Raw genomic sequence first — 23285 nt, forward strand, 5'->3', positions numbered from 1 at the left:
AGCGTGAAACTTTCTGCTAAGATTTTTTGATATCTTGTGACGGAGAGGCGGTACGACCCCTTTCATTTTTGAACATGTGTAAAAAGAGGTGTTTTTTAATAATTTGCAGCCTGAAACGGTGATGAATTCCGAAAAAACGTATTTATCATCGAAAAAAACACTAAAAAAGTTTTAAACAAACTTAAGGGGTTTGCTTCTAAACATACGAGTTATTGCATTTTTACGAAAAAAAAAGTTTTGAAAAAGTTACTTTTTGCGTTTCTCTTGGTTTCGTCGTCCGTGTCTGTCGCGGGTGACGATGAACGGCCATGATTGACGACGACCAACTTATTCAAAACTTTTTTTCGTAAAATCGCGATAATTTGTGATGTTTTTAAGCAAACCCATTGTGTTAACATATCAAAATTTTTGTAATTGTCTGCTCTATAAATTCGTTGAAAATTAATACACTCTAAAAAATAACCCTGCAAATTTAGAAAAAAAAACACGAAATTTCAAAATGAAAAAAATTGTCCTATATGGAAAAATGACCCTTATGGGTCAATGTAGATTCGAAAAGCACATTAAAGGTCCCTCACTTGGATGGAACGTTCATCTATCGATAGTTAACAGAAATCCCACGTTTGGTCCTGATTAGACCATCCCTCTATTTTTGGCAATTCAATGTTTATCACTTTCCAATGTTTCTCACCATGAGACATGTATTGCTCCAATTTTAGTACTTAAAACGTTAAAATAAAATATTAGAAGGGCATTTAAGGGTTGAAATTTTATTTTTATCAAATTTCTTGGACAATTTTCTATAATATGCAACCTCTGTAAAGTCTTTTGCTCTAAATAGTTGCAAAGTTATGATTAAAAGAAAAAAGTTTTCAAGAAAATCGTCAAAAAAGAGGCCGGTGCCAAAAATAAAGGGATGGTCCAATCAGGACCAAACTTGGGATTCCTGTTAACTATCGATAGATGAACATTCCCTCCAAGTTTGGTCCAAATCGGTGAAGGTCGAGTCCAAAAGTGTACCCAGTTGACCTGGAATGACCCATATTTGTATTTTTTTTTTATCATTTATAGTTTGACACTCAGGCCATTGCAAATAATTTTCAAGGTTTATGTCGCCCCTCCCCATCCTCCCTTTAAAATCAACCTGAAAAATCTGGGGTAAAAAAAACATATTTTATCAAAAACTGTTAATGGAACTAGAAGTATAATCAACTAAAAAAATGAAATGCGTTTTTCTGCATAAAAATCATATTTAGATATTTAGCATGTTTTAACTCGATTGGAAATATTTTGATTTATTGTGGAATTCCAATTTACAGTACCGCAAAAAGATTTTTTTTGCTAAAAAATTAGTTTTCATCAAACCTTAGATTTTTTTAAACTAATGATTGCATAATATCTGGGGTAAAATGCATTTTAAAACACTTTTTTATTCAAATGTTGATACCACCGCCCCCGCTAGACTTTGGTCAGAGCAGAGGGAAATAAACTTCAAAAAAAATATTTCCAATGGCTTTACGATATTATCGAAAAAAAATCAAAAACTAACATGATCTGGTTGGATTGAGTGAATTTCAGAAATATTTTGAAAATGAGCAGTTCTCTACGAAATCGGTCTTTTTTCTTCAATTTTAATTTTTGTATTTTTTAATCCGACTGAAACTTTTTTGGTGCCTTCGGTATGCCCAAAGAAGCCATTTTGCATCATTAGTTTGTCCATATAATTTTCCATACAAATTTGGCAGCTGTCCATACAAAAATGATGTATGAAAATTCAAAAATCTGTATCTTTTGAAGGAATTTTTTGATCGATTTGGTGTCTTCGGCAAAGTTGTAGGTATGGATACGGACTACACTGGAAAAAAATGATACATGGTAAAAAAATTGGTGATTTTTTTATTTAACTTTTTATCACTAAAACTTGATTTGCAAAAAAATACTATTTTTTATTTTTTTTATTTTTTGATATGTTTTAGAGGACATAAAATGCCAACTTTTCTGAAATTTTTAGGTTGTGCAAAAAATCGTTGACCGAGTTATGAATTTTTGAATCAATACTGATTTTTTCAAAAAATCGAAATATTGGTCGCAAAAATTTTTCAACTTCATTTTTCGATGTAAAATCAAAGTTGCAATCAAAAAGTACTTTAGTGAAATTTTGATAAAGTGCACCGTTTTCAAGTTAAGGTGAAACGCCTCATCATCGAAAGTATCAGTGTATTAGTGCAATGTAAAAGTATTGGTGTGATGATTATCATTAAAATTTGCCTGTATTAGTAAGTGTCAATCTTTTATAATTGTATTGGTGAAGTATCAGTTTGGTTACATAACTGATGTAAACAAACACGTTAGGGGCTTCCACAAACTACGAGTGCGCGTATCCGCGTAGTTTCTGGTTGGCCCCTTATCAAATTTTTAAATGCCAAATAATCTGTAATAAATAAGAGCAGAAAAATATAGAAAAAATAAAATAAAAGCCATTTACCACGTTTTTTGAACACGAAGATCGAAAAGACGACAGATTAAAAGGTCCTTTACAGAATCAATCTTGTAAAATTAATAAACCAAATTATTCCAGCATTTGACTAAATGATAAATTACGGCAGAATATTTCTGAAGCTGTCACCATAGAGTTATATTTTTTTTTAATAAATACAAACTTTATTGTAACCCAAAACTGGCATTCGGAATTGGAAAATTTGTCGCCGCCACTTTATTATTTACTATTTTTTAAGATTCGTTTTTTGATGACATCTTTTGACCAGGTTTAACGAGTTTTGACATCACGCGAAGGATCGCAACATGCCGGAACGTGTTGATTTTTGAACGAAATGAGCAAGGGTCACTTCAAATGAATTTCCCGCTGCTCGATGAACGGAATTAAGGAATCAGCAGCAAAACAGGAATATGTAGCTTTACCTTAACATAGTTGAGATGAAGGCGTTAAGTCGAAGTCGTCCAATTTGCTTAAATTATGGTGTGGATCCCTTAGATTAGATAGTTCAACTGAAAAAAGAAGGATGATAAATATCTTAGATTTTCTTTAAAACAAGGTTAAGCTTACCCTATTTAGCACCCCGGTGAACGTGCAACCCGTCGCAAACCGTTCCACAGTTCTACGTCACGATATTGTACGCCGTTTAGATCGCGTTCGAATCGTCGTGTTGCTCGTGGCCCAAATCCGGAATTTGAAAGTACCGTCTGCGGCGCAACATTGAGCATTTTCTCAATCAGGTCGATTGCTTCGCCTGCACCGTACCGGAAGCACCCGGACCAGCACGATGCCCTTCGTGGAGATAAGTCACCTTTCATATCAAATCAGGTAGCTGCAGCAGCTCCTTTGGCGACAGCAGCTTCAACCGCAGATAATGCTCGATTAAATTTCACCAAGAGCGACGACTTTTAACTTTCGCACAGAGATTTCCCCTACGATCAGAGCGCCGGAACATGGTCTCGATTAGGGCGAGTTAGAACGGAACGGACCTCGTAACTTTGACTCGAAATAGATTTCGCGGACGGAAACGGGACGAGATTATTTATAGCACGAACGAAAACAAACAGAACTGTCAGTTGCGTGCGAGACGTGTCAAACGAAAGTGTTGCCAAAGATGTTACAATTTTTAAATCAACTTTTCTTCGGTATAATCGAATCTTGATTTTTATCATTTTATTTCGCTCATTTGCTATTTAAAGTTTCCATAGTAAACAATAATTAAATATTTAATCACTTTTCAAGTGTTTTTTGATGAACAAAAGGAAAAAAAACCATACAGAGGTATTTTAATATAAAGTGCTCGAAAATAAATTCTGGCAACAACCTGTGGTAAGAATCTTGATGACTACACATACTAATGCAACTGTTGCTGGTATTGAATCGTGTCGAAAAATGCAAATTATCTCGTGGAAAATTTCACTTCGCAAGTTTAGAACGACGTTTTGACGGAATTCGCGGGTTTTGTGGCATTTGGTGGAAACTGGCAGATTCTCCTGGCTGCAGCACGTACGGTGATTGCTGTTTCGTAAAGGTAAAGTGAATAAAACGTCTTTTTGGAGGTGATTGCCGAAGCGGTGTTTTTTGTATGGGAAAAATATAGTGCTCAAAAATAGTCAAAATTAAAGGAAAAATAGGTATTTTACGCCAATTCTGCTTGTTTTTCTGGATTCCCAGGAACGTTTTGTGCATGGTGATTATGTTTTGTTGTATGCTGCATGTATATTTTTCGAAAAAATAGAAAACTTCCAAAACGTTGCAATTTTTTGCAGATTAGGGTGGAACAAAAAAGTATCATCGTTAGGGTGAAACCGGAAAATTTGCCAACCATGTTTTTTCGCCATATTTAATGATGGCCCGTTACACCTTAAATCCATATATAGGGAACTTTTTTGAAAATAGTCGCAGTTTTTCATTTTTTTTAAATTAGTGCACATGTTTGCCCAATTTTGGAAAAAATATTTTTAAAAAGCTGGGAAAATTCTCTATATTTTGCTTCTTCGGACTTTGTTGATACGACCTTTAGTTGCTGAGATATTGCAATGCAAAGGTTTAAAAACAGGAAAATTGATGTTTTCTAAGTCTCACCCAAAAAACCCACCATTTTTCAATGTCGATATCTCAGCAACTAATGGTCCGATTTACAATGTTAATATATGAAACATTTGTGAAATTTTCCGACCTTTTCGAAAAAAAATATTTTCAAAATTTTCAAATCAAGACTTACATTTCAAAAAGGCCAAATATTCAATATTACACCCTTTTAAAATGTTAGACTTGATTTGAAAATTTTGTAAATATTTTTTTTCGAAAAGATCGGAAAATTTCACAAATGTTTCATATATTAACATTGAAAATCGGACCATTAGTTGCTAAGATATTGACGATAGAAAATGGAGGGTTGTTTGGGTGAGACTTAGAAAACATCAATTTTCCTGTTTTTAAACCTTTGCATTGCAATATCTCAGCAACTAAAGGTCGTATCAACAAAGTCCGAAGAAGCAAAATATAGAGAATTTTCCCAGCTTTTTAAAAATATTTTTTCCAAAATTGGGCAAACATGTGCACTAATTTAAAAAAAATGAAAAACTGCGACTATTTTCAAAAAAGTTTCCTAAATATGGATTTAACTTGAAAACGGTGCACTTTATCAAAATTTCACTAAAGTACTTTTTGATTGCAAATTTGATTTTACATCGAAAAATGAAGTTGAAAAATTTGTGTGACCAATATTTCGATTTTTTTTAAAAATCAGTATTGATTTAAAAAATTCATAACTCGGTCAACGATTTTTTGCACATCCTGAAAATTTCTGAAAAGTTGGCATTTTATGTCCTCTAAAACATATCAAAAAATAAAAAAAAATAAAAAATAGTGTTTTTTTGCAAATCAAGTTTTAGTGATAAAAAGTTAAATAAAAAAATCACCAAATTTTTTTTACCGTGTATCGTTTTTTTCAGTGTAGTCCGTATCTATACCTACAACTTTGTAGAAGACACCAAATCGATCAAAAAATTCCTTCAAAAGATACAGATTTTTGAATTTTCATGCATCATTTTTGTATGGACAGCTGCCAAATTTGTATGGAAAATTATATGGACAAACTAATGATGCAAAATGGCTTCTTTGGGCATACCGAAGGCACCAAAAAAGTTTCAGTCGGAGTAAAAAATACAAAAAAAAATCGAATGACCGAAATCCTAGAGAGCTGCTCAAATGAATTATCACCCGCAATCGTCTCAACGATAACGATAGAACTATCGTTATTGAACCTCAATAATTTTATCGTTAACAATTTTCTGCAAAGTTTCTACGTTCCATTTAAGCACCAGGATTGTATTTTCCAAGCTTTTGTAATCTGATTTTCCTTCAACGGAAACACCATCCCTTAATTTGTCATCCATGTCACGATGAGAGTTGGAATAGTTTTTTTTCCGGAAGGTTGTCTGTCAACCACAGTAAATCTACTGTCCATTTTGTTATAGTCTGGTGAAAATAAGTTTAGGTTTGATTTTTGTTATGATACAAGTTATGATAATTAAAATATCCTAAACATTGAAATCTGAGGTGATATTATCTTATTAAGACACTTATTAAAAATCACAGTCTATAACTCTAATTCCCCTCCCAAAAAAAAACCAACTACCCAGCCACAGTTGGACGAATCAGGACCTCCCATCCTCTCGCTGTCACGGGGCCCGATCACGGCGACGGTTGCGATGTGTACACCTGACACGTGGTTTGTGTTTCTCACCAAGCTCCAAGCTTAGGAAACCGGTTCGTTTGCGCTGCTGTCCATCCATCCGGCCAGGGTTTGATTGCTGATGGCAACGGGCTGATGAGTTGTTTGCGCTTTGTCTGCTCGTGTAGTACTTTTGGTTGTGTCCTGGTTTTTCGGAAGGACGACCATGTCAACAGGACCGGGTCGGATTCAAGAGTGACACGGTTTGGAGGAACAGTTAAAAAATTTCGTTGAAATTTGTCCTTAGAAGAAGACAAGAATTTAATAGCAGACATCGTTTTTAAGAAATTGTAATTTAAAATTTTTTTAAATAATAAAAATACCTTTCTACTGTTCAATCTTGAGCACATCAGCAACGGTCAATCCATCCTTGTCAGAATCATCAATCGTGCCGTTTCCTCTGACAACGGTTGAGTACACCTTCGGTGTCCTTATCAATGCAACACGTTGTTACCGTTGTTACCGTTCATGTACACCTCATGTGCTATGAGCACTACAAGCAAAGTCCTTGGAGTTGAAAAACTTTACCACCAAAAGTATTGTGCAACTAACTTCATTTTCAAGAGATGATTGAAAGAGTGATCAGAATAAAAAAATCTTTGTTCAGTTTTTTTTATTTTTAATAAAAAGTTAATTTTCGCAAGTAATATGCTAGCCTCAATAAGGAAGTCAAAAACATTTGAATAAAAAGTAAAACATGGTGATCCTTCCCAAAATCATTTGTTGATTGAGCCATAAAAGCCCAGTAAATTTCCCACAAACCAGCAGTTAATAACCTTAAGGTGCTTCATTTCAATTTATAGGAAATCATTAACTTGAAGAACGCTCTACCACGCCCTCTTCCGACGCATTTTCGCACCATCATCACGAGAGGAAAATTGTGCCAAATCACCCCGGGGGAAGGAGGCGTAGGGAGAGGAGGATGCGAACTTGGTCCCGACACTTTTCCAGATGAAAAGAAATTGATTAGAACAAATGTGAGAAATAATGGCACATATCGCCCCAAGGCAGCCACCATTTGTCAGGACCACTTGATTTGGACCGAAAGGCAGTGCAGCTTTACTGAAGAGTGAGTTAAGCCATCACACCAGCTGGAGACTTATGGTGCTCGGATGGACGGCCGAGGGTGGCGATTCATCTCGATTATTAAGATAACTTGCGGATCGCCTCCGGAGGGTCTGAAGTGATGTTGCAAAAAGGTTTGAGAGCTCTTATTTCCCTCCAGGGGAAATGGGTTGTCCATCACGCTAAGTTATTGGGAAATTGTTGCTTTCAGCAATTTGATAAACATCTAAAATCTTATAAAAAGATGATTTAAGCCATGGCACATTTGCAGCTTATTCTACTTGTAACATACACAGAAAATTCCTGCTTCTCTATAAATGCATCATGTTGACTAAAAACTAAAAACTAAAAACTAAAAACTAAAAACTAAAAACTAAAAACTAAAAACTAAAAACTAAAAACTAAAAACTAAAAACTAAAAACTAAAAACTAAAAACTAAAAACTAAAAACTAAAAACTAAAAACTAAAAACTAAAAACTAAAAACTAAAAACTAAAAACTAAAAACTAAAAACTAAAAACTAAAAACTAAAAACTAAAAACTAAAAACTAAAAACTAAAAACTAAAAAAAAACTAAAAACTAAAAACTAAAAACTAAAAACTAAAAACTAAAAACTAAAAACTAAAAACTAAAAACTAAAAACTAAAAACTAAAAACTAAAAACTAAAAACTAAAAACTAAAAACTAAAAACTAAAAACTAAAACTAAAAACTAAAAACTAAAAACTAAAACTAAAAACTAAAAACTAAAAACTAAAAACTAAAAACTAAAAACTAAAAACTAAAAACTAAAAACTAAAAACTAAAAACTAAAAACTAAAAACTAAAACTAAAACTAAAAACTAAAAACTAAAAACTAAAAACTAAAAACTAAAAACTAAAAACTAAAAACTAAAACTAAAAACTAAAAACTAAAAACTAAAAACTAAAAACTAAAAACTAAAAACTAAAAACTAAAAACTAAAAACTAAAAACTAAAAACTAAAAACTAAAAACTAAAAACTAAAAACTAAAAACTAAAAACTAAAAACTAAAAACTAAAAACTAAAAACTAAAAACTAAAAACTAAAAACTAAAAACTAAAAACTAAAAACTAAAAACTAAAAACTAAAAACTAAAAACTAAAAACTAAAAACTAAAAACTAAAAACTAAAAACTAAAAACTAAAAACTAAAACTAAAAACTAAAAACTAAAACTAAAAACTAAAAACTAAAAACTAAAAACTAAAAACTAAAAACTAAAAACTAAAAACTAAAACTAAAAACTAAAAACTAAAAACTAAAAACTAAAAACTAAAAACTAAAAACTAAAAACTAAAAACTAAAAACTAAAACTAAAAACTAAAAACTAAAAACTAAAAACTAAAAACTAAAAACTAAAACTAAAAACTAAAAACTAAAAACTAAAAACTAAAAACTAAAAACTAAAAACTAAAAACTAAAAACTAAAAACTAAAAACTAAAAACTAAAAACTAAAAACTAAAAACTAAAAACTAAAAACTAAAAACTAAAAACTAAAAACTAAAAACTAAAAACTAAAAACTAAAAACTAAAAACTAAAAACTAAAAACTAAAAACTAAAAACTAAAAACTAAAAACTAAAAACTAAAAACTAAAAACTAAAAACTAAAAACTAAAAACTAAAAACTAAAAACTAAAAACTAAAAACTAAAAACTAAAAACTAAAAACTAAAACTAAAAACTAAAAACTAAAAACTAAAAACTAAAAACTAAAAACTAAAAACTAAAAACTAAAAACTAAAAACTAAAAACTAAAAACTAAAAACTAAAAACTAAAAACTAAAAACTAAAAACTAAAAACTAAAAACTAAAAACTAAAAACTAAAAACTAAAAACTAAAAACTAAAAACTAAAAACTAAAAACTAAAAACTAAAAACTAAAAACTAAAAACTAAAAACTAAAAACTAAAAACTAAAAACTAAAACTAAAAACTAAAAACTAAAAACTAAAAACTAAAAACTAAAAACTAAAAACTAAAACTAAAAACTAAAACTAAAAACTAAAAACTAAAAACTAAAACTAAAAACTAAAAACTAAAAACTAAAAACTAAAAACTAAAAACTAAAACTAAAAACTAAAAACTAAAAACTAAAAAAAAACTAAAAACTAAAAACTAAAAACTAAAAACTAAAAACTAAAAACTAAAAACTAAAAACTAAAAACTAAAAACTAAAAACTAAAAACTAAAAACTAAAAACTAAAAACTAAAAACTAAAAACTAAAAACTAAAAACTGACATAAAAAAGAGATGAAAAAGACGAAAAGACGAAAAAGACGAAAAGACGAAAAGGAGCAATTCCAGCCCAAAACAGGAATTTTTCAGGTTCTTTTTTCTCGACCCTCTCCGATTTCAATGAAACTTTGTAGACATGTTATCCTACGCTTATATAAGCCATTTTTATGTATATGGAGCCAGTTCCACACGATAATGACATTTGAGAAGGGCGTAAGTGTTTTAAATATTTTTGTAATTCGGAATATAAATATTTCTGTATCTTGAAGGCGTTGAATCGTATCAAAAAGTGGTCAAAGACAAACTTGTAGGAAATTTGACGGGCTTTTCGATAATAATACACTGAAAGAAAAAAAACACTCAACTTTTATGAGATTTTTTTATTTTAAAGTTTAAAAGTCAAATTTGAGGGGGGGCCCACGATTTTTTTCGTTCAAAATTTTTGTGAAGATAGCCTAAGATGTTTCAAAAAGACTCACGAAAAATGCAGGATGGAGCATCTCACCTGAAAAAAATACAAAAATCATTTACTGAAACTGTTTTTTTTAAGTGCTCTAAACGTCAAAATTTTCAAAAACCGAATACGGGAATCGATTCTCCAGACAATTTTACATAAAAGTCTCCACATATTGACTACTGTCCTAAGACCAATCCTTGTGAAGTTACAGCGGTTTTAAAAATAAAAAAGTTTGAAAAATAGTTTTTTTGATGGTTTTTGGCAATTTCTATATGACAGACTTGATTTTTCAGTCTCGTAAATATTTTTACCGGAAAGCTCGTCCAATTTCCCATAAGTTTGTCTTTGACCACATTTCAATTGGATGTATGGGCTTGCAGATATAAGCTAATTACAGAAAACATCATATTTTTTCAGTGTAGTATAGTAACCTGGATAGTAAATTAGCTTATATCTGATCCAATTGAAATGTGGTCAAAGACAAACTTATGGGAAATTGGACGAGCTTTCCGGTAAAAATATTTACGAGACTGAAAAATCAAGTCTGTCATATAGAAATTGCCAAAAACCATCAAAAACCCTATTTTTTCAACATTTTTATTTTTAAAACCGCTGTAACTTCACAAGGATTGGACTTAGGACAGTAGTCAATATGGAGACTTTTATGTAAAATTGTCTGGAGAATCGATTCCCGTATTCGGTTTTTGAAAATTTGGACGTTTAGAGCACTTTTCAAAAAAACAGTTTCAGTAAATGATTTTTGTTTTTTTTTTTAGGTGAGATGCTCCATCCTGCATTTTTCGTGTGTCTTTTTGTAACATCTTAGGCTATCTTCACAAAAATTTTGAACGAAAAAAAATCATGGGGAGCCCTCAAATTTGACTTTTTAACTTAAAAATCAAAAAATCTCATAAAAGTTGAGTGTTTTTTTTTTCTTTCAGTGTATTTTTATCGAAAAGCCCGTCAAATTTCCTACAAGTTTGTCTTTGACCACTTTTTGATACGATTCAACGCCTTCGAGATACAGAAATATTTAAATTACGAATTACAAAAATATTTAAAACACTTACACCCTTCTCAAATGTCATCATCGTGTGGAACTGGCTCCATATACATAAAAATGGCTTATATAAGCTAGGATAACATGTCTACAAAAAGTTTCATTGAAATCGGAGAGGGTCGGGTACAACCAATTCCCTATTTGGCATGGAATTGCTCAACGACGAAAAGATGAACAGACGAACAGACGAACAGACTAAAAGACGAAAAGACGAAAAGACGAAAAGACGAAAAGACGAAAAGACGAAAAGACGAAAAGACGAAAAGACGAAAAGACGAAAAGACGAAAAAGGGGCAGCTGTCAACCCAACATTTTTCACATGGTTTAGGGATGGACCCTTTCCCAAAATGGCTCAATATTTATTTTATTAACAGAAAGTAATTATTGTAATGTTTTGTAAAATTTTAAAGACAAACGAATCTTAATAAATACTTTTTATTTTCTAACCACATTGTTTTACAATTTTGAGTGTTAAAAAAGGTGTTCGAAGGTTTACTAATACACGAAAACTTTAGTAAATAACCCTTGTTGGATACTTGTTGAACTTTTTTTTTACCATTTTAGTGAAAAATCCAGTTGTTAAAAAAAACTGCTGTAAATATTGAATTTTCTAGTTCTTCTGCTTAGTTTCGTTGATCCAGTCCACGTAGTACGCCACCTCGGCGTACCCATCCGGATACTGAGTTCCACATCCCTGCAGCACAAAGTTGGCCACCCCGACAAGCTTATCGTTGTGGGCCGCCGGACCACCGGAATCTCCGTTACAGGCACCATTATCAGCCGGAGATTTGAAACAGATCAATCCCTTCCCAGAAAGTCCCGTCATGCTGCGACAAATTTCCTTCGACTCGACGAACGCCGTGTTGTACTTGAGCTGTTCCGAGATCGGTTGGCCGTCTCCAATGCGCCCGTAGCCGGAGATGATGACCGGAGTGTCCACCGGCAATTCCACCGTGTTCAGCTCGATCGGTTGAACGCCTTCGCTGTACTCGAGCTTCTGCTGCAGCTTGATCAGGGCGATATCGTTCTGGAAGCTTCCGTACTGCTCGTGGGCGAACGTTTCGGCCACGGCGTACAGCTGACCCTGCTCGAGGTTGGCCGAACCAACGTGCACCTTGAAACCCTTGGCCGGGATTCTATTTGAAAGAAAATAAGCCCAACTGTTACCACCTGAACTACTTCAACTTATCTACAAAAACTCACTTATCAACGCCGTCCAGCACGCAGTGGGACGCGGTCAGAATCCACTGGGAATCGATGATGGAGCCACCGCACCGGAAGTTGCCATCCAGAAACAGCCCAATCTGGTACGGGAACTGGTGCTCCTCGGCGAACTGGCCACCGACGATGCGGCGAGACTCGGCGATCGAAGGGGCGAATGTGGCCACGGCCACAGCCAGGAGGATTGTAGCGCACTTCATCGATGGTAGGTGGGACTGAATAGATTGTTTAGGTCTTTGGGCGTGTATTTATACCAGCAAAGTACTTCAAACTGCTAGAAGTTTAATCCATGATTAAGCGTTTGAAGTAGGGGGAACTTTGGAAGAATGTGATTTTAGTGGTTCATAAGGCAAGTATTTCAAAGGGTATTTACGCATGCTTTTAGTTTGTTGATTATTTCTTACATAATTTGTGCATTTTACATTTTTATGAATATTTAAAAATAAGGTACTTTGAAGGAAATTTAACTTTTCACACACCCCGGGCAGACGGTAATAACAAAATTCATGCCATTTCAATAACAAATTCTGTTAAAATAACAAAAAGTGTTATGGAATCTTCCTGAAAAATCCATTTCTGCATAATGGTTTAATAACGGTTTATGTTATCATAACAAAATTTGTTATTGGTCTGGTATTGGTTGAAAGCCAAAACAACTTTGGAATAACATTTTTTGCTATGGAAGGATAACTCCAACTGTTATTGGGATGATCGGATTAGTTGTTAAAATAACAAAAATTAATAACAAAGATTTGTTCGAAGAATAATTTAAAATGTTATAAGTCTGTTATTACAATAACATTCCAATAACAAAAAAAATCATAACGACGGATAACAAATCTTGTTATAAATAACGTAAAATGTTATTGGCCTAGTATTTTCAAATATCAAAAAATGTTATTCCCAAGTTATTTCCGTCTGCTCGGGATTACCGTCTGCCCGGGAGAGGTGGAGCAGCATAATAACAAAAAATGTTATTGAACTGGTATGTCTCCATTACAAAAAAAGTTATTGTTTTGGTATATTTGTAATTTGCAAATAAACCTGCAGTTGCCATAACTCCTCTGTACTAGTCAGGGCTGCAGAGTCGGGTACCTCCAAGCGACTTTGAATCCATACTTTGAAGACAACTCCGACTCTGGATGCAGGATATGACGTCAACGACGACTTCAGCTCTCCAAAAATACACGACTTCACAGATTCCAACTCCAAGTAAAAGTTGCTGAAAATTAGATGAATCCGATGCAGTCTCCGAGGTCTCATTCCAGCTCGAACTTCAACGTCAGCTCCGACTTCCTGGCTCTGTGAAAATAATAACAGTTTTTGTTATTCACACTTCAAATATTCTCAATAAATAAATTAATTCATAGATCTAGCCAATTTTAGCAAAGTCCCTTAGGGGGTATATCAAATAATTAAAAAAAATCAGCTTTCAAATTTTCAACTTTTTAGAATAATTTTAGCTTAAGGACCCCATTTCATGGACAAAATAATGACCCTGACGAAATTGGTCAAAATTATTCCCGTAGTTCTAACCATTTCAAACAAAGTCCTGTAAGGGGTATATCAAATAATTAAAAAAATCAACTTTCAAAATTTCAATTTTTTTAAATAATTTTAGCTTAAGGACCCCATTTCATGGCCAAAATAATGACCCCGACGAAATTAGACAAAATTATCCCAAAGATCTAAACATATTTAACAAAAGAAAAAATAATAACATATTGTGTTATGGACACTTAGAAACTTTTCCATTTGTGCGATTTATGGTAATTTTATTTCTAAGTCAGTATACCGAACGAATAACAAATTTTGTTATTAGGAGAGTTTTTGAAATGTATAACATTTCCTCTTATTAGCGTGTTATTAAACATTTTCAATATAATATCACTTCAATATCAAATTTTGTTATTTTATCAGAAACTGTTATTTTTTTTCCTTCTTGAAGTTGAACTTCAGGATAAAATAATAACACTTTTTGTTATTTTAACAGGATTTGTTATTGAAAAATTATTAATTTTGTTATTATCGTCTGCCTGGGAGAGCATTGAAGTATACATTTTCACCTACTAACAAAACAAATTTGAAGATATTTGGTTGCATCATTGCCGAGATACAGCAATTTCAAGTTAGCAGTTTAAAAAACGGGTGCCACGATATCTCAACACTGCCTTGACCGAATCGGCTCAAAATTTTGGTGAAGCCTCGCTAAACCGGTCCGGTTTGCAGTACGAAGGCCGATTTTCAAAAAGTTTATTTGAAAAAAAAAAAGATAAACATATTTTTAAGTTTTTCATTTAAAATCGCCAGTTTCAGATTTTTGTAATTTTTTTAATTATAAAATTTCAAAATCGGGCTTCGTCGTGCACACGGGATATGTCTTGGGTGTCTTTACCCAAAATTTGGTCCATTCCATCTCGAGATATCGTGGCACCCGTAAATCAACTCGGTGTTCAGAGAAAAACGCTCACAAAGTTTGACAGTTCGCTTTGCGCATGGCAAAATTTTGAGCTTAAATCGTTTCCTACTCATTTTAAACTTGAAATATCTTCATGAAACTTTCAGGAGTGTTTGAAAATCATCATTAAGGTGGATTTAATAATTTTTCTGTAATATGAAATTTTATGATTTTCTACATGTGTGTAACCCCTGAAACAAAAATGGTTCATTCAAAAAAATAAAAAATACAGTTTTTTGTGAAAATTCTCAGAACTTTTTTAATGTCACGAGTAAATTGTTTCTACTGATTTGAAAAAAATCTTTTTGCTACTTAAAAATTGGTTTAAAAAAACTAATGTTATCAAATCATTTAAATTCCTAAAAAATGTAATATAATGCCTTTTCAAGCCTTTACTTAAAAAAATGAAATCATTATTTTTTCCTTGGTAGTCCCAATTTCTTTTAATTTTTACGTGGGCACCAAACTTGTATAGATTTTTTTTAACGATTTTTTTGTTAAGCAGTTAAATAAACTTTGAATTTCGCGTCGTTTGCATATTGCGAATTGCATAATTATTAATATGTGTGCATTAAATAAAGAGTATTCAGTGTTTTTATTAGCATTTCTAGTTTTAATAGCTGAGCAATTCACAACATATTAATCAATTTCATGCATTTTTATCTCAAAAAATGACATTTCACATGAATTTCCTAAAATTCATACATTAAAACTTTAAGAACTTTAACATGTTTTAAGAGACAAATACCCAACAAATTTGACCCAAAAAGATAAAAAATTAAAAAAAAATGTCATTTAGTTTGAAATTAAATAATGCTTTTCATAATTTCTTATTCAGAAACGTATATAAAATCTTAAATCAATGTTGGCTTGAAAATCCAGCGGAAATTTTTTTTTTTTAGAAATTTTACAAAATGCAATCAACATAAAACAATTGAAACTGCATTTTCTTACAATCAATCATTTATTGGAAAGCTTGCACCAAATTCTCCGCCTGTGCAGATAATAAATGCACACAAAATATTTGCACACTGAAAATCATACCCCTTCTCCTCCCCGCTCGCCTAGAGTGGTGTGCGTCTCGACTGAGCTTTTATGCTTTCGACCACTTTAGATCAGTTTCACACTGGGGAGTGTGTCTTAGATAGTTAAGGTGTGCACTTTGTTGGAGAGCTTTTTATTGGGGATTTCAGAGATTTTGCAACAATCGCAAAAAATTCAGCATTTAAATGAATATGCAATTTGAGATAATGATGTATTTTGCTTCATATAATTGTCAGGTATCCCTGGGCTAAGTTTCAGAAAGTTTGCTGATGTAATTTTCGAGATACAGCCATTTTCACCTTACATGTTTTTCCAACCAAAAAATCTAATGCATGAAATCGATTTATTTTGTTGTGAAATTTTGATAGGCGGGCTAAATTTGTATGAACTTACGGGCGCAAAATTATTTAAAAAAAAAATAAATGAAGCTATTTCTATCTATAAAATAAAACTAAATTCCATCAGCTGTTTTTATTTTTTGCAAATTTCAAGTATTTGTTGGCCATTTTCGTCATTTCGTCAATAAATAAAATCAATTAAAAATATTTTTTTTTTTCTAAATAAACTAGTTTAAAAAGAGGAAGTTATATTATTTTTGATAAAATGTTCAACAATTAACAAGGAATCCATATATTTTTGCTCTATTTAAAAGCTTTCTTTTGTCATTTATACTGTATTTGATAACACACCTTAAAAAAAGTTTTATAACTCACAATAAATGGTTTATTTTTTTCGCAAAGATTTATGAACAAGATATTTGTGTCATACATAAAATTAAATCATAAATAACAAAAATTAAACCTAACTATAATTTTTGATTATCATCAAACAACTTTACAGTTGGGCCAACGGGCCATTTTACGTAATCATTCAAAATGGATCCGCGGACCTCTAAAAATCACCTCGTGGGCCACATTCGGCCCGCGGGCTATACTTTGGTCACCCCTGGTTTAAGGAATCGATAGAAACCAGAATCTTGGAAACCAAAAAATCTTGCAAAATAAATCGGGAGCCAAAACTAAAATTTATATTAACTAATGATTGCAGAATAACTTCATTCATAATCTACTCAAATGTAATGTCAGTTTTATTTTTATTATTTTTTTTTTGGTTCCATGGTTCATTTTTGCCCCTAATCACTCGATTTTGGCGTAGGTCAACGGAAATAAACTTCCCGAGCAGACGGAAATAACTTGGGAATAACATTCTTTGTTATTTGAAAATACTAGGCCAATAACATTTTATGTTATTAATAAGCAGATTTGTTATTCGTCGTTATGATTTTTTTGTTATTGGATTGTTATTGTAATAACAGACTAATAACATTTTACGTTATTTTTCGAACATATCTTTGTTATTATTTTTTGTTATTTTAACAACTAATCCGATCATACCAATAACGTTTGGAGTTATTCTTCCATAACAAAAAATGTTATTCTCAAGTTGTTTTTGCTGTCAATCAATATCAGACCAATAACAATTTTTGTTATGATAACATAAACTGTTATTGAACTCTTATGCAAAAATGGATTTTTCAAGATTATTCCATAACACTTTCTGTTATTTTAACAGTATTTGTTATTGAAATGGCATGAATTTAGTTATTACCGTCTGTTCGGGTTTGAAGTTTTTTTTTATTGCTTGGGCCTTGAAGTGCTCGAAGAGAATAGTTATTGCGGCGGGTTACCTGATCAGAACAAGATCAAATTTGGAATATAGCCTAGTGATGGTCAATCTTTGAATTCAGGGGGTAGCTGATTTGGACCACCCCAATGTTGATTTTAATTTTTAAATTCAAACAAGGATTTCGCTGAGCAGACATTTATTTCACGATCATTTCCAGACATCTATTTTGCTATCACAACTTCTAATTTCTCATCGTCCTATCGATCCACTCCCGATAGTACGTTACCTTGGCATATCCATCGGCATACTTCGTTCCACAGGATCCCTGCACAAAATTGGCCACCCCAACCTGGCGTCCCTCGAACACCGCCGGACCACCGGAATCCCCGTGGCAAGCTCCGTTCCCAACCTTTTCGTTGAAGCAGATCAGCCCCTCCCGGTCCTTCCCGCAAGACTCCTGCGTGTCCACCAACATCCGGTTGAACTTGAGCAGCTCGGAGAAGTCACGATCCTCGGTACGACCGTGCCCGGAAATGACCACCACGGAGTCCTTGGGCAGATCATCGCCCTCGTACAGCGCGATCGGTTGGCTCAGCTCGTCGTACTCGATCGACTCGCCCAGCTTGATCAGCGCGATGTCGTTCTGGAAGTCCCCGTACGATTCGTGCGCGAAGATCGCTTCCGGCTCGAAGCGGCGGCCACCCTCAACCAGGTGCTGGGAACCTACAAGGACGGAGAGGTTCGCGGCAACCCTAGAAGAGAGTAATGATTAAATTTATTGTATCTCTGAAGATGACTGTGCTTACGATCCATTCAGTTCCAGAACGCAGTGCGCCGCCGTCAAGATCCACCGGTTGTCGATGATCGATCCCCCGCAGTCAAAGTGTCCGTTGTGGAAGAGCGCTACCTGGTAGGGAAATTGGCGATCCTCTGCGAACTGGCCTCCAAAGATCCGACGAGCGAAACTGGGACCAACAAGGGTTCCTAGGAAGAGGCAAACGATCGCGAACTTCTTCATGATGATCCGGGCAGGTACTGAACCGACTTCGATGGGGAACGATAGTGGACGAGTTTGGCAAAAGTTGGAAGGTTTTATAGTACCGGTGTTCTAACATCATAGCTGGGCGGTGAAGGTGAAAATACTTGAAACGTTTACACGTGCTACTTGAAACTGTGACGTGTCGAGAAGTTCGATGGGCGAGTTATCAGTGGGGTTCTACAAACGTTAATTACGAAAAATGACGCAGTTTAGGGACCAAGTCATGGCTCCAAACAGATACTTGAAACCTGGAAGTTTGATAGGTAGAGACATCTTACGGAATTGTCTGAAAAATCGTTATAGAAACATTAGCAGAAGGGATAAGTTGAAAGCTTTTAGATAAAGGAGGTGAAAAAAAGGATACAAAGTTTCAATAAAGGATAACTAAATACGCTAATGCGCAGACTCACCATTTTGACCATTTTGTGGCAATACCTTGATTATGAGTAAACCCGTCAGAGGTGCTTTGACCCTTGAGAGCAGTTCTCTACGAAGTCGATCTTTTTTTAATTTTTTTTTTTTTGTATTTTTTAATCCGGCTGAAACTTTTTTGGTGCCTTTGGTATGCCCAAAGAAGCCATTTTGCATCATTAGTTTGTCCATATAAACTCCCATACAAATTTGGCAACTGCCCTTTTGAAATGTCAGTCTTGATTAAAAAAAAAGTAAAATATTGTTATCGACAAGATCGAAAAATTTCACGAATGTTTCATTTTTTAATATTGTCAATCGGACCATTAGTTGCTGAGATAACGACGTGAGAAAATGGTGGGTTATTTGAGTGAGCTTTTCAAAAATATTTTTTTCAAAAGTGGGCAATTATGTGCACTTATTAAAAAAAAATTAAACTGCGAATATTTTCAAAAAAGTTACCTAAAACTGGCTATAACTTGAAAACGGTGCACTTCTTAAAAATTTCGCTAAAGTGTTTACTATTTGATTGCAAATTTGATTTTACATCGAAAAATGAAGTTGAAAAATTGTTGCGGCCAATATTTCGATGTTTTGAAAAAATCAGTATTGATTAAAAAATTCAATACTCGTTTGAAGATTTTTTTCACAACCTGGAAATATCTGAAAAGTTGGCATTTTATGTCCCCTGAAACATAAAAAAAATAATAATTGTGTTTTTTTGCAAATCACCAATTTTTTTAACCGTGTATCATTTTTTTTAGTGTAGTCCTTATCCATACCTACAGCTTTGCCGAAGACACCGAATCGATAAAAAAAATCCTTCAAAAGATACAGATTGTTGAATTTTCATAAATCATTTTTGTATGGACAGGTGCCAAATTTGTATGGAAATCAAATGATCATTTCAAAAAATAACTTTGAAATTTTATTTATCACAATTTCAAAAGGGCCAAATATTCAACAATAAGCTTGTTTGAATTGATAATCTTGATTTCAAAATTTTCAAAATATTGCTTTGAAAAGGTCATAAAATTTCTCAAAAGTTACATTTTTCATTATTCGAAATTTTATGAAAATTTTCTCAACTTTTGGAATAACTTGTTTTTTTTAATTGGCGAATCATGGAAACTTTTTAAAAAAACTGAAACTTTTCAGCTAAAATTACTGTTTAATTTTGTTCAATATTCTGTAAACTACATTTCGATGACAATTTGATTTTACATTGAAAACTGAAGTCAAAAAATCATAAAATAAATCATAACTTGGCGGCTAATTTTTTGTCCATACTTTTCTATGGCTCAAAAGTTGCGGTTTTTTGCCTCCTTAAACACATGAAAAAAACAAAAATTAACAAATAGGAATAATTAGAAATAGTTTTTTTAAATTGATTATAAAATCGGTTTTATTTTTATTTATTTTTTTGCTTGGACAAAATTATTTTCCGAGTAGTCCTCATCAATATGTGATGAGGAATGATTAAAAGCGAGCACAAATATTTCAAACTGCTCTAAAATAATCAATTTTGTGTGAACAAAGTTTCAGTTCGGTTTTGAAACATTTTTTGTTGTTGTCTTGTTTTGTGTTGATCACACAGAATCAGGAAGATATTTTAAAACAGTTCAAGAGTTTTTTTTTTTTTTTTTTGAAAAGGTCTAATAAACATATGAAATACAATAGCTTAAAAAAGCTTTAAATAAGCTCACATAATAGTCTTTACTTATTTCATCAAATTAGCTGTTTCTCCAAATTAAAACAAATTATTTTGCAAAACTTTTTATGTAAACTTACCTACCACTTCCTACTGAGCTAATTATTACTCCATTTCAGTTTAGCAAGCTTTTAGAAGCGTTTTAAAAAATGTGTTTCATAAAATGGGATTTCGAATAAAATAAGTTTTTTTTATCATTTCATTTAATCCGTTATTTTGTAATGGAAAAATGTAAATAATAAACTTAAAATTGTTTTATTGTTGTATTTACTGATTTTTCTACTAAATAGTTATTGAAACAACTCTTGAAATATACCTAATGCTATTTTCAATAAGTCAGATATTTTACTGAGTATTGATTTTCCCGAAAAAGGGAAGATAGTTTATAAATTTCAAAAAAAAAACATGGAGAAAGTATTTAAACATAATAGTAGTTTATGCAACAAGTTGCAAAAAGAGGATTTTTTAAGCACGAGTCGTACATTTATCAAACGAGGTTCACCGAGTTGGATAAATACGAAGAGTGCTGAAAAAATCATGTTTTGCAACGAGTTCCATACAACATTTTTTGCAATTCCAAAAAACACACACTGAGTGAAATTTTATGTCAAATTTTCATGTATTTTGTCAATAAATCGTTTAAATAAAAAAAAATGAAAATTGTTACTTTTCAGCATTATTTTGAAAAGTGTTGCTATTCGATTTTGTTATTTTTGGTACAGAAAAGTAGGCTATTTCGTCGTTCAAGAATGACAGGAAAAGTAAATAGTTTCACGACGGAATTGCAAAATGATATGTTATGCATCAGTTATCATTTAACAGTGCACTTCAACCAGAATATGTAGGACCGATATTTTTGCTATCGATAGCACTAACGATTTTTTTTCTTATTCATCTCCAACAAAATTATTTACAACAAAGGATTGGGTCTGTAAGTTTGACAATTTTGGAATAAGAAGTCAACAAAATCATTGAATGCTGTTTCGTTTTCGTTTTACGGAGCAAGGTGGGGGACGCGGCCTCAAGTCAGTCCAAGTCCGGTTTCTTGTGGAAAAAAGGGTAGTGGCCGAACTAGTATTGCATACCAAATGAACACCACCGGAAGATATAGGGGATCGGGAGGGGGAAGGTGAAAGAAAATTAGTGTAGGTGTGAGTAGTAAGAACTTGACATGACATGAGCAGTTACGTTAATCTAACTTCTTACTAAAACTGAATAAAGGAACTATGAAATTATGATTTAATCAAAAACTAATTTGAGATTTATACAAAGGGAACCTATGATGTATTTCAAATTTAAAGGAAATCAAATAAATTTACTGGAAGATGAAAGATGAAAACTAACTTGTCAATGGCATTTTTTCTGGGCTTCGTCCTGTCGCGTCCGTCAGTAGTCTTGTCGTACATTGCAACTAACTTTAATTTAACTGATCATTTATGTCCAATTATTCATTTCAGAAAACTAACTAACTTGAATCAACAACCTCAACTAAACTGACTTAAAGTAACTTGAATCTCAAATCCCCGAAATTTTAATTACAAAGCCAAACATCCCTTTACCTATTTGTTAAACCTGTCTTGCTGCTTCCAAAAACAATAAACATTAATGAAACGTTCATATTTTACAATTTGAACACTCGTTGTTAATACGACTATTTCGTGCCTTCCATTTCATTAGGGCACACAAGCTTTGCAAACAAGAGTGTATCCCTATCATACCTTATGTAAACTATCTTTTGAGTGAAAGAGACACAATCCTGTTCACACCTGTGTGTCCTTTTGAAATGTTAGGCTCTGTTTGGTCGTCAAAACTCCAGTAGATCCTCGATTCGCAACAATGGTCGATACAACCACAATCCGAAAACCGTTAGTTCAACAGATTAACGAATTTTGTCCGATATCATTTCATTATTGATTGATCGAGACTCTATGGATTTTATGACAATTCAGAATGGTTAGTATACCACTTGAATTGAAATCAGAGATTCTGATAGCATTACTAAACTGGCTTACACATAACTGGAGTCTGGAAGTATTAAACAACCTAGAAGAGTTACAAAAAAAAACTAACTATTCATCCCTAATATCAAACGGTTTTAAACCTGTTCCTAACAGATTTCACGAACAAGAATATTGAGACTCAAATAAAAAATTTCAATATCTTGCAATTTTACATATTATAAAAGCTGTGATTTCTATCAACACAAGTATATAAATATAAAATAAATGTGTGATATATATCAACATCGGCCTGAAACGACGGCAACGTGTGGCTCCATCTCCAGGGAACAAAATCATTGAATGCTGTGTACCCTTATTAAATCTGGAGTTTTTTTTAAAAAGGTCCAATGAACCAAATTTCCAGTTTTTGCTTTTTAAGTTTTAGTTTTAAATCGCCTTGAGTCAGGTGTATTAAAAACTTCAGGCTTCAAATTTTTTTTAAAGATTTCTTAATACTTTGCAAATTTTTCGATAGTAGCAAAATTGTTAAAAAAAGATTTTTAAATAACTTTTTTACTTATTATTTTTATTTTTTTCAGACAAATCAAATAAAATTCAATCAAATTTTTATTTACTATTTTAGGAAACATAATTTATTTGGAGACTTAATTAAAAAGAACAAGTTCAGACTGACTCTAGGAAAAGAACTTTAGTTTTCATCTCAAGCACTTGCTGCTCCTGCTGATGGTTGTGTGCTTGAAGAA

General features: G+C 32.5%; 2 protein-coding genes and 1 long non-coding RNA gene across 3 annotated transcripts; all 3 read right to left on the bottom strand.

Moving 5' to 3' along the window:
• Positions 1-2660: 2660 nt before the first annotated feature.
• LOC119770051 lies at positions 2661-3579 on the bottom strand. Its single transcript, XR_005278631.1, has 2 exons — positions 3065-3579; positions 2661-3006 (listed from the first exon to the last, which is right to left on the bottom strand). It is a non-coding gene; the product is annotated as an uncharacterized LOC119770051 (long non-coding RNA).
• Positions 3580-11643: 8064 nt separating this feature from the next.
• Positions 11644-12529, bottom strand: LOC6049010 (serine protease SP24D). The gene is made up of 2 exons (XM_001865808.2): positions 12275-12529; positions 11644-12207 (listed from the first exon to the last, which is right to left on the bottom strand). Exons 1-2 carry the CDS (start codon positions 12490-12492, stop codon positions 11682-11684), a joined length of 744 nt encoding a protein of 247 aa, XP_001865843.2. The 5' UTR covers positions 12493-12529; the 3' UTR covers positions 11644-11681.
• A 5070-nt stretch (positions 12530-17599) lies between these two features.
• LOC6049009 (serine protease SP24D) lies at positions 17600-18494 on the bottom strand. Its single transcript, XM_001865807.2, has 2 exons — positions 18227-18494; positions 17600-18172 (listed from the first exon to the last, which is right to left on the bottom strand). Exons 1-2 carry the CDS (start codon positions 18436-18438, stop codon positions 17662-17664), a joined length of 723 nt encoding a protein of 240 aa, XP_001865842.2. The 5' UTR covers positions 18439-18494; the 3' UTR covers positions 17600-17661.
• Positions 18495-23285: the final 4791 nt, after the last annotated feature.

Source organism: Culex quinquefasciatus, chromosome 3 (assembly GCF_015732765.1).
Source record: "Culex quinquefasciatus strain JHB chromosome 3, VPISU_Cqui_1.0_pri_paternal, whole genome shotgun sequence".
Classification (NCBI taxonomy): Eukaryota; Metazoa; Arthropoda; class Insecta; order Diptera; family Culicidae; genus Culex; species Culex quinquefasciatus.

Excerpts from the sequence above, each read along its gene's own strand:
- LOC6049010 (XM_001865808.2), bottom strand. The coding sequence starts at position 12,492 with ATGAAGTGCGCTACAATCCTCCTGGCTGTGGCCGTGGCCACATTCGCC. Across the intron at positions 12,208-12,274 it reads GTGCTGGACGGCGTTGATAA|AATCCCGGCCAAGGGTTTCA; the intron begins GTGAGTTTTTGT and ends TCTTTCAAATAG.
- LOC6049009 (XM_001865807.2), bottom strand. The coding sequence starts at position 18,438 with ATGAAGAAGTTCGCGATCGTTTGCCTCTTCCTAGGAACCCTTGTTGGT. Across the intron at positions 18,173-18,226 it reads GTTCTGGAACTGAATGGATC|GGTTGCCGCGAACCTCTCCG; the intron begins GTAAGCACAGTC and ends ACTCTCTTCTAG.